Source organism: Xyrauchen texanus, chromosome 13, assembly GCF_025860055.1.
Source record: "Xyrauchen texanus isolate HMW12.3.18 chromosome 13, RBS_HiC_50CHRs, whole genome shotgun sequence".
NCBI lineage: Eukaryota > Metazoa > Chordata > Actinopteri > Cypriniformes > Catostomidae > Xyrauchen > Xyrauchen texanus.
Window position 1 is genome coordinate 107,842 of NC_068288.1, and position 12,302 is coordinate 120,143.

The 12,302-nt window shown below is 39.1% G+C and overlaps 1 protein-coding gene across 4 annotated transcripts in view; it reads right to left on the reverse strand.

Moving 5' to 3' along the window:
- The window catches only part of LOC127653636 (inactive rhomboid protein 2-like), a 152,429-nt gene that overhangs the window by 35,400 nt on the left and 104,727 nt on the right, over positions 1–12,302 (reverse strand). For 3 of the 4 annotated variants that reach the window (XM_052140396.1, XM_052140397.1, XM_052140395.1), the window contains exons 17-18: positions 10,116–10,216; positions 9,824–9,977 (exon numbers count right to left, since the gene is read on the reverse strand). The exons of the other annotated variant lie outside the window; for it this stretch is intronic. In XM_052140396.1, the coding sequence (XP_051996356.1) occupies positions 9,824–9,977; positions 10,116–10,216 (255 nt within the window). The remainder of the gene's footprint in view (positions 1–9,823; positions 9,978–10,115; positions 10,217–12,302) is intronic. 4 annotated transcript variants of the gene reach the window in all.

The following is a 12,302-nucleotide window of genomic DNA, read 5'->3' on the forward strand; positions in this document are numbered from 1 at the left end:
TCTTAAAGTTGAGTTTACGCTATTTTGGGATCTTCCGTACCGTTTCTAATGATAGGTTGTGGAGTGGAGAAAATAAATATAACAACACCGATGAAAAATCAATAAACCCAAGTGTATTTACAAAACCAATAATATTTACAATAATAACAAACAAAGTGTATATACATGTAAAAGTGAAGTCCAGAGTGCACAGAGATATCAACAGTGTTCGGATCAGCCTCACCGGGTGTTTGTATCGTCCATGAGCGTGATCAAGTGATGGAGTGATGAATTGATGAATGCCCAAAGTCCTCTGATAAAAGGTAATCCTGGCTACGAGCCAAACGAAATACCTCCAGGAGGAACGGCGTCTCAAGCGCTCCCAGGTCAGTCACCAGCGTATTCCAATTTATGAATGAACGGGTTTGAAGTGCGTACTCGCAAATGAGCGTCGAACACCGGCATAGCGGTTCTTTAAATAGAAACTGACAGTTAGTTCCTGTTTACGTGGCAGGAAAACACGTAACATGAATTCACGCGAAGATCTCGCGTGAACAGAGATCGGGGAACAACACACAACAGCTGAGGGGAATGACAGATAACAGGGGAAAGCAATATAACAATTAAGAATAAATGACACACATTTAAAGTCATAAACCTTAATATAAAACCTCCCCTTATGTGGCCACGCTACAGATCAGTCTCTCTCCTACCTTTCCTGGCTAAAACGCTTAAGAGGGTTGTATTCAACCAGTTGTCTACTTTTTCTTAACAGAACAACCTACTCAACAGATATAAGTCTGGCATCAAAAAAGGACACTCAACAGAGACTGCCCTCTTGCCAGTAACTGAAACCGTGAGACTAGCAAGAGCAAACTTCAGATCATTTGTCCTCATTCTCCTAGACCTGTCTGCTGCTTTTGACACAGTGAACCACCAAATCATTTTGTTCACCCTCTTCGACCTAGACATCTCAGGAACTGCACTTGGTTGGTTTGAGTCACACCTCACAAGTAGATCCTTCAAGATCTCCATGAGAGGTGTTGTTCAAGGCACATCACCTAACCACTGGTGATCCTCAGGGATCAGCGCTTGGACCCCTCATCTTTTCGATCTACACAGCATTGCTCAAACCCATCATTAAGCCACATGGCTTTTCCTACAAATGCTAGAGAGATGATACACATCTTTATCTGTTTTTCTGGCCTGACGACTCCACTGTCTCAGCTAGTATCTCTGCCTGCCTTTCAGAAATATTAGTCTGGGGGCATTCTATACTTGCAGGTACATTTCACGTCAGTGGGATATATATTTAATGCATTTTCATCAATATATTGTACAAATTATTATTTTCTTATTTACTGCAATTATATTTTTACAATATCAATCATCATTATTTTTTGGAAAAGCCATCTGTTTTGTTAAAAAAAAAAAGGAGTGGCATGACATAAAATCTTTGTAATCAGCTATCCGATTTTGAAGAGTTGGCCTAAAAAATGACCTAAAACATAAATCATTTAAATACTTCTGACCGGAGTTTTGCAACACCCAAGTTTGTGATGCCCACTGTGTTATCCAGGAGAGCTCCCAGATTTGTTCATTGGTTGACAATTCTGTTGGAATGCATATGGATTGCATGTGTGAAGTTTGACCACGTTTGGTGCACACATGCAAGAGATGGCCTCTACCATATTTCAGTATTTTAATGTACCTCATTTCACTTTTGTAATATTTTTATTTAATAATGCCCCATCGACCATAAACAGCCATCAAATAACCCCCCACAAAAACACACACACACACACACACAGTTTTGTGTCCAATGGTGATTACTTTAAACCCACCAGCTACATTTTTTGTACCAGGATTGGGATATCTGACAGCTGAGAGCCAATAGGTCAATTTTAGTTTTTTGACTTGTTTGTTTTTTGAAAATTTTTTTTTTTTTTTTTGAGAATTTTTGTTGAACTGAGATAATTTTTACATTTCAAAATGTCACATTCTGATGATGACAGTCCAGTATTGCAAACACTGATGATGAACGGTGCAGGTAGTAGTATGCATGATGTTCAGGGACAGATTCAAGAACTTAACAGAAAACATGATGAGACCATGGCAGCTATCGCCAATTTGAGTAGAGGGCCAACTAGGTCTTATGTATATGTGCCTATAAAACGTCACAGTCAACCATTCAGTGGTGATTTCAGCAAAGATGGGAGACGTGTTGATGAGTTCAAAGCAGACAGGGTACTACTACATGCTAGAAATCAGACCACAGAGGACCAGTTGGACCTTGTACTCACCCTCTTAAAGGGTGCAGCCTTAGAAAAGGCCAGATTACGGGTGGGGAATGAGGCAAAGCGAACATGTGACCTCTTTGTTTACCTGAAAGAAGCTTTTTGAGAAAAGCAAATTGTGTCTCAGTTATTACAAACATTCTATAGCCATGAACAAATGGAAGGCGAGGATGCTCGTGCTTACCCTCATGATCAGTCTCAAATTCTGAGTTCTATCCTGAAACAGTCATCAAATGCAATATCAAATGTGAATTTGGCAATCCAGAACAATTCCTTGAGGAGATTAGGGACACAGGCCCTAGAACAGAGCTTTGTAAGCTTGTGAGAGACAAGCCACAGTCAACACTAATTGAAGTGCGAGATGAAGCCCTAGTGTGGTCTCTGGGAGATCCTAAAACTTGTCACAAAATTAGTCAGCAACAGAAGTGTTGTGTTGGAGACAGCAGAAGCTCAGTGTGCTGCTGTTGGTTTACTTGAGAAAATCCCTCCGTCTTTTGAAGAAGTTTTAAAAATTGTAGCAGAACAAAGAAAAGAAATAGGAGAGCTAACACAAGCTGTCGAGAAACTCACTTTGCAGTGCACCAAGTCAAATCCTGTGGCTCATTGTAAACCCAAGATGCAACCAAGGTTTACAGATGATGGCCAGCCAATATGTTTCCAGTGTAATGGTGTAGGACACATAGTTAAGAGGAGTGTGAAGATAAACAAACAGACGGTCACAGAGAATGCTATATCACCAGTGCAGCAGAGAAACTTGCACCCTCGCTTGCTGTGAGCCAGTCAGTGCGAGGGCAGTCCATAGGCTCAGCCAATATCGATACTTATAATGACCAACTACTCAAGCATGATGTGGGAAAATGTCCTGTCACTAATCTAAAGATTAGTGAAGTAATGGCCTCTTGTTTACTTGATACAGGAAGAACTTTGAGTACTATTCCTGAGAGTTTCTTCAGAGAACACCTGTCTGGTGAGGATGAAGACATACCTTACCTAGGTTATCTTGAGTTGGAGGATGAAACCATGGGTATTACCTGACCAAAATGTGGTTTTCTAGTAGTCAGAGACTCACAAAACACTTCTGCTGTAACAGCCCTCATTGGCATGAACATAATTAGCAGATGTAGACAACTGGTTCATGCAGAGTTTGATACTATCCTAGGTGGGGAGTTGCAGTCTTATTGAAGGGAGGCATTTCAGCAGATGCAGTGTGCCAGCAGTATTTAGAAGTGAAGCATAGTCCGAGAAGCTGGAAAAGACATGGTGCAAATACCTGCTTCATCAGTTACAATGGTAATGGTCAAGGGAGCAAAGAGTATGTTAAATGATGGTTCACAGGACTTCCTGTTAGAACCAGTGAACACACCCTTACCTGGCAGTCTGATTGTTGTTCCCCCTCTTGTGTCTTCAAAGAAACAAAGTTTCCTGTCTCACACAAGTTGTGAACTTTTCTCCAGGAGATATCTGGTTAAAGGCCAGAACCAGACTTGGTATTTTGTCTCGTGTCGAGAGTGTGAAGTCCAATGAGAAGTGTGAGGTGAGATTTCAGAGAATTTCTGCTAATATTGAAGAGATCAGAATAAACACAAAAGACAGTCAGTTATTGGAGGACAGCTCCAAAGAGTTTCTCAACAAGCTACAGGTTGGTGGTATTCCTGAACAGCAGGCAGTGTGTTTGATTTGTTGATGAAGTTTTTGTTTTGCTCGAGGATGAACTCAAAAGACCAAGTGACACGCATTTCTCTGCCTATGATAGATGAAATCTTTGACGCACTACAATGAGAAAAGTAATTTTCTTCCATTGATTTAGCAAGTGGATATCATCAAGTTGCTGTTCACGAAAGAGACAGGCATAAGACTGCATTTCCGACTCCATTTGGGATCTTTGAGTATTCTCGGATGCCCTTTGGGATTTGCAATGGACCTTCGACATTTCAACGTCGTATGCAGGCTTCTTATTTTTTCAGATCATGCTCAGTGTGTACCTTAATGATGTACTAGTGTACTTGCCGATACAGGAAATAGCTTTTAACAGACTAAAAGAAACAGATCTCAAAGTTAAGCCTGTTAAGTAATTTCTTTCAGCAAGAAGTAACTTTCTTAGGTCATCAGATCTCAGCTTTAGGTATTGGTACTGTTCCAGGTAAAGTTGAAGTGGTCAAGCAATGGAAAATTCCCAGTACAGTTAAGGAATTAACTCTCTGTCTTAGGATTCTGTAGTTGTTACAGAAAGTTAATAGAGGGTTACAGAAATTACAGTAGCATGTAGCCATCAGCAGGGGAGCCTGCCACTCCTAAGAATGCAGAATATGAATGTATACAATACAATAAACAAAGGAACAGCCTTAGAAATTTACTGTGTGATGGCTGGTGAAAGGTGCAGTAGGGTTAGACAGATTTGTGCTTTAGAGTGTGGAGTAGAAGGAAGTAACCCTCAAGGAAGTAAGCCAGCCCACTCTGCCGGGTTATAAAACACCTGAACTGAAGGATTTTCAAATGAAAGATCTTACTCTCAGTTCTTTCTATACCTTTTGGGAATGTAAACAAGAGCGTACCACTCATGAGAGATCTAGTCTATCAAAGTCTGTACGGTCACTGACAAAGCGGTGGAAGTGTGTTAGAGAGCTGGATGGCTTGCTTTATTGTGAATGACCAACATTGTGGTGAATGACAACAGCTGCTCTTAATCTCATGTCTAAAAGAATAGGTCCTTGAAAGTGTTACTGCATCATTGACGCTCGTATGCACAACAGCTTAAAGCCACGTGAGGAAAAATTAAGAACCTGCTTGTTTTAAACCCTTGCACGCATTACTGACACTCGTGCACAGTATTTTGTTGCTAGGCAATGAAACGGGAAGACCCCGCACACTTGTTTTAAACCCTTGTGCGCACAAAATCCCAAGCGCATGCAATACAAGCTCTCATGCGCATGAAGAAACCTCTGCCGCACGAGCAAGATCATTCTTCTAACTTTGCTTGCACAAACACCTTATAATTTTGTCAGTCATGGGTGGGCTTTTTTGTGTGTAACCTCAAATATAATTGGTTATTCCCTTTTCCCGGAAGTCAGTTGTGATTGACTCACTTTAATTGCAAAGAACCATAAACTCACCTGTTCTTTGTGAGACATTGCTTCATCAATGTCAAGGGACCCTCTGTATGAGAGTCATTATTACTTTTTCACTTTTTCATTTAACAGGGTTGATTTCATTCAATATTATTTTTACCTTTGCCAGACACTTTAAAAATTAGTAATGTTACTACAGTTTACTTGCTAGCTGTTGCATTCTTGTGATATTAGATAGAACAATTTATCTTCTTTAAATTTATCTTCTATATATTGTATTACTCCAGTAATAAGACTCCAGTAATAAGTGGCAAATCGAGACAGTCGATTCAGCAAGATGCTGATCAATGGGGGAGGTACGTGCAGAGAACACAGGCTGCTGTTTATTTATATGCTGTTTAATATTATTCGTTTTGTATGGTCATCTGCTTGATCCTGTCATAAACACCTAGTTACATGTCCTGTAGTCTCTTGGCTTATGTTTGTTTTATATATAGGCATATACTGAATTCAATTAGTCAATATTTACTATTAATATATTTTATAACATATACTGTGTTCTGAGTTCAAGTGATCTGCACATTTTGGCAAATGTAGTATGCCATCCGAGTATTCCATGCATACAAGAAATGTACATATTATGCACAGTATACATAATATATCCATGTACAAATATTCATAGAATGGTAGTTTGCTATTCTGAACACATCCAATGTCTACGGATGCAGTTAACTGTTGCAGTGACTTAATTTCCCGTCTAAGCTGTTTTGTTTTTAGTTCTGCTAGCTCAGCAGCGCTTTTTAGCATCTTATAAACATCAGTAATCTATCCCTAACAGGAGGAGTGTGCACCAACTTTCCGTCAACACATGAGAGTAGAGTTAAGAGGCTGGATTAGCCAAGGGTTAATAACCAGATAACACGCATCGATCACTAGATCTACTTGATGCTGAGACAGGCAGAGAACATTTAAGAAGGACAAGCAGTACTAGTGTATGGGTTGACAAACTTAGTAGAACTGGCATATTCAAGATGGATTTTAAGTGTGGGGCAAGTATATAAAATGCAGTTCTAAGACATAGACTTGATATCACCAGAACAGATGCTGACAGATTAAGGTAATGCAGCACTAAAACATAGACCTACATCACATTCAGAGGGTTGGGAACAGGGATCAAAATTAAATCTTGCCAAGTGCCAAATGAGAGCAATTTTTTGCTTAAATTAGTTATTCAACAGTGAACTTTATGAAAAACTGCAAATTAATACATAAGTCAAACTGTATGAACAGAAGTAAGCAATTCAAATCTACTAAAGAAAGCATCTGTTGAAATGTACGTGTTTTTAACACCTCAGTGGAAAATTCAGCAACAAAAGTTTATCTAGGATGCCTAAAGCCCCCCAAAGGTTAACTTAAAGGTTCACCCAGTCATTTTTTTCCTCATTTAAATGTTTTTTTACTTCTAAAAAACTGAATTGTAATATTGAAAGATATGTTTAAAAAGTATGACCAGTCATGTGATATGAAGAGTTCAGTCATATCAGTAACCTTATAAAAGCTCTTTTATTCTACATGGGGCAGGGGCGCCTTATGTGGGCAGCCATGTTAGCATCTCATGACCAGCTGAAAAATACTTGCTTAATCTCAGAAACTGCTCTGTTATTGGACACTTTCTTTCATAGATTAAATTAATCCTGCTTTACTATGCATGGTGAATTTCAACAATGACATTGGTAACAGAAAACTACTTAGTTTGAGTGATGCAGCACAGGCCACTAGGTGTCAGTGTAAACCAAAGTAAACCACTTTAACATATTTACAAATTACTGAGTGCACCTTTAATGTGGCAGGCAACACATATGTGGTATATTCACACAGTAAACCACCAAAATGAAATTATGAGGGACAAAACCATGACATGTCTTCATGTTTCACGAGGAAGAACATGCTTAAAATAAACAGAAAAACTTAACATTTAAGTATGAGGTTGATAATTCATAGCTTTTCTTAAATCACACGAGAACTGACTATACACAAAAAAGTTAAACTATACATAAAAATTTTCCTAAAGTTTGGAGTCATAAGAGACCACAGGCATAAATGACAAATGCAATGAATTTTTTGCACACTGTAGAAATTTTATTTCTTCTATTGCATTTTTAACCATGTTTTCTGAGATTCTGATTTCAAATGTGGAACTTGGCCTGAAAATTGGGAGAACGTCTCAGTAACGTACATAATAGGAGTGTCAAAAAATATTGTATTGTACTGTATTGTACGATACTATCCCCACAACACAATACCACATGTACACTCACCTAAAGGATTATTAGGAACACCATACTAATACTGTGTTTGACCCCCCTTTCATCTTCAGAACTGCCTTAATTCTATGTGGCATTGATTCAACAAGGTGCTGAAAGCATTCTTTAGAAATGTTGGCCCATATTGATAGGATAGCATCTTGCAGTTGATGGAGATTTGAGGGATGCACATCCAGGGCACGAAGCTCCCGTTCCACCACATCCCAAAGATGCTCTATTAGGTTGAGATCTGGTGACTGTGGGGGCCATTTTAGTACAGTGAACTCATTGTCATGTTCAAGAAACCAATTTGAAATGATTCGAGCTTTGTGACATGGTGCATTATCCTGCTGGAAGTAGCCATCAGAGGATGGGTACATGGTGGCCATAAAGGGATGGACATGGTCAGAAACAATGCTCAGGTAGGCCGTGGCATTTAAACGATGCCCAATTGGCACTAAGGGGCCTAAAGTGTGCCAAGAAAACATCCCCCACACCATTACACCACCACCACCAGCCTGCACAGTGGTAACAAGGCATGATAGATCCATGTTCTCATTCTGTTTACGCCAAATTCTGACTCTACCATCTGAATGTCTCAACAGAAATCGAGACTCATCAGACCAGGCAACATTTTTCCAGTCTTCAACTGTCCAATTTTGGTGAGCTCTTGGAAATTGTAGCCTCTTTTTCCTGTTTGTAGTGGAGATGAGTGGTACCCGGTGGGGTCCTCTGCTGTTGTAGCCCATCCGCCTCAAGGTTGTGTGTGTTGTGGCTTCACAAATGCTTTGCTGCATACCTCGGTTGTAACGAGTGGTTATTTCAGGCAAAGATGCTCTTCTATCAGCTTGAATCAGTCGGCCCATTCTCCTCTGACCTCTAGCATCAACAAGGCATTTTTGCCCACAGGACTGCCGCATACTGGATGTTTGTCCCTTTTCACACCATTCTTTGTAAACCCTAGAAATAGTTGTGCGTGAAAATCCCAGTAACTGAGCAGATTGTGAAATACTCAGACCGGCCCGTCTGGCACCAACAACCACACCACGCTCAATATTGCTTAAATCACCTTTCTTTCCCATTCTGACATTCAGTTTGGAGTTCAGGAGATTGTCTTGACCAGGACCACATCCCCAAATGCATTGAAGCAACTGCCATGTGATTGGTTGATTAGATAATTGCATTAATGAGAAATTGAAAAGGTGTTCCTAATAATCCTTTAGGTGAGTGTATAGTATGATACATAAACACATTAGAGTAATTAAAACCAAGCAGCGCAACACTGAGAGCTGCAGAAACACTCCTTCCTGGAGAGGCAGCGATGAGCGCTCACAGGACAACACAGCAACAGATCTATAGTAACATAGACTGATGGCAAATAGCAAGTAAATTATAGCGTTACAGCTTGTCGAATTTGTCAAACAACGGTGTCATTTCCCCGGCACTACAGTCCATGAAACATGACATTTTATTTACGCCAACATCACTGCTCAAATCGGTGGATTTGCGATGCAGAACCAGCAGAAGCAAAGTTGCACCTCTCACAGACGACACCGAGCGTGACATTGAAATGCTCATACGTAACAAAAACAAGCTTATTCAAAAATCTGACAATGAAAGAAACCTGCAATTACATGAGACTTATTATTCTCTGGTTTTGTTATCGAAATGTAAACAGGTGAGTGTACACACTTGCACACGTTATAAGCCAGTACTAACGCCGGTCAAGTTTACACGCAACGTGAAACCGAGGAAAGAGGGTAAACCAATGACGTGTGCTAATCGGTTTTTGCTCAAGCCGCTAAATAATATTGGATTGTGTACATATATTGTAAAACCAGATATCAGGTTTGTAACAATATAACGGATGGCCAAGGAGGAGGCGTGAACCGGCTGAACAGTCAAAGTAATATTTGTAACTCTATGGCCATTTGGAAAACTACTGTATTCCATAGTGCTTAAGAACAACTTAATTCCAAATGTAAATGGAATTTTGTCTTTTACCTTATGCACACTAAAAAAATATGCTTTCCATTGAAAATATCAGCATTCATTCATTTGGCAAGACAAAGTAGTCTCTTTTCTTTGAATAGGAATTCTAAAAGTAAAAATAAGTTGGCGTAACATTTTAATGCAACGTGTATAAAAGTTTGAACTGTACTGTGCTCTTGTGCCATACCTCTGCTCTATAGGGCAGGAAGAGGGCACTGGCCAGGTTTCCTGTAATACCACTGAAAATGTAGATGATGGAAATGCGTAACCAGCCTGCCAGTTTCTCCATGTCTCTAAGGATGGTCATCTGGAAGATCACTGACACCAGGCAATGTAGCAAGCTGAAGAATATGGGTCAAAAAAGTGTTAATATTTTAAGTGTCTAATCTAGTGCTAGCCTGAGACTATTTTCCTAACCCCTCCTTTCACATGCAGATTAGAGATTAGAGAGAGAGCGAGAGAGAGAGAAAGAACTTCACCCAGCATGAAGAAAGAGGGAGAGCCACAGTCTATAGAATTGATCTGGTGAACTGGGGTTCAGAAACGGCAGCAACCCACACACATCATCCAGGCAGTGGACCTATGGGGATAAAAGTTTTGATTAAAAAAAAAAAAACCTTCACAACATTGATAGCATTTTATTCCACCCTTAAATTGTATTCTCAAAGCACTATAGAGCATATTTACCATGTCACACTTGTAAAACCAGTCTGAACATTAAAGTACCCATGAACTGCCTTGAAAAGTGCAGTTTTCTTTGGTGCGTTAACATGCAGTTGATATCTACATACACCTTAGCCAAATACATTGAAATTCACAATTACTGACATTTAATCATACACTGTAAATTATTTCTGTTTTTTTTCACAGTATTATTGCTGTGTTATCAATAAAAATTTACTATAGAAACAGTTTTCAGTATGTTGCTGTCAATTTTATAGCTTTCACAGTATTATTGCTGTATTTCCACCTTTGTCTTCCTGTAGAAACTATTTACAGCAAAATTGCTGTCAATTTATGCTATTCTTTGGAAAAACCAATAGAGTGGGAAAATACATTAAAGTAATCTAATATTACTGTTAAATTGAATACAGTAATATAGTAATACAGACAAGCCAGAGATGGTAAGTTTTTTGGTTTATTGTGGTAATTTCACAAATATAATACATCGTGTCATATGCTTTCTATTTACATATTTAATAACATAAAGAGCGGAATCGCATGAGATATACACCTGGCAACCATTTACATTCATTTGGCAGACGCTTTTATCCAAAGCGACTTACAAAAGAGGAAAACATAAGCGAATCAGGAAAACATAAGTGAATCAGCAACCAATCATCTAAATGGCTAGCCCGCCACGAATTTTCCTTTCTTCAGCCTGAGCCTTGGAGGACCGTGAACCAGGTGAGCGCTAAAATGTTGTTCAATATCTTAAAGTTGTCTATTTCTAAATATAAATTTTTTTCCCCCAAATGTGAAGATATTCTTTTTACCATTAAATACTTAGTGGTGATTATTTAGATAAAAGGTAGCTTTAACGCTAACATTTTATCCAGTTAGTCAAATACAAGTTATCACACGGTTCGCTATTAATGTTAGTTAATAATTTCAATAATTTCAAGTTTAGAGTAATCAACATGTTATTGTTTGTGAACATTTATTGTGTGTACACATTATGTGCATGTGGCGAGGACTCATATACATCGTTCCTACACCGGCAGTGTTCCAAATCGCCCTATTAAAATTATGTAATGCACGATTTGAGGGGATTTGTAGTGTAGGCAGTCATATTATACATTTATAAAGAGTGTACAACCGATGTATACTTAAAGGTTAGTGAATACACAGGCAGTGAAAGTCATGCCGAATGAATTTCCACGTCTTGGCTGCCCTATATTCGTTTATGTAGGAAATACATAACGACGGCATAGGGGGCGATTTTGGATACAGCCACTGCCTACGGACTGCGGTTAAGTTCGTTTTATGTTTAACATTAATTTGACATTCGCCAAAATGGTCATTATATTCCCTGTTTTATCACGTTGGGTGCTTTTCGTTTCCTTCCTCATTTCCCTTCTTTTCAAATTATTTATTTATTTATTTTGACTTTATATTTTTTTTTATTATTTTGCAACCTTTTTAAGTTTTAACTGATCCGATTTTTCTCTTTGTCTTACAGGTAAATAGATATCTTTGGTGAAGTCACCAGATATGGATGGGCAAGTACTGTATCTATAGTTAAAATTGTTGTATATATTTGTAATTTCTTTCAGCATGCATGTAGTTGTTCAACATTGCAGCATGCTGATGAGTAACGCTTCTTCGGTTAATACAGAGGTAAGTAATGTTCAACTATTGAAGAAAGCATTCAAATTCATAAAATGAGAACAGTTTTAGTTTTGTACCATGGATTGAGGATATCAGGGTCATTCAGAAAGGCAGGCCCGGATTACCCAATGGGCATTATGGGCACGGGCCCAGGGGCCCATGCGCACTTGGGGCCCAAGCGAGGGGAAGAATTTTTTATTTTTTTTCATTTCTGAAAACGGAGTGTATATTCGCACTACGTGCCAGCCCGGTGCCTGTCTTTTTAGCAAAAAGACGCTCGACACAAAATAACTACTGTAGCGTAAGGCGTGAGGTGCATGATGGCTTTTGGCGCG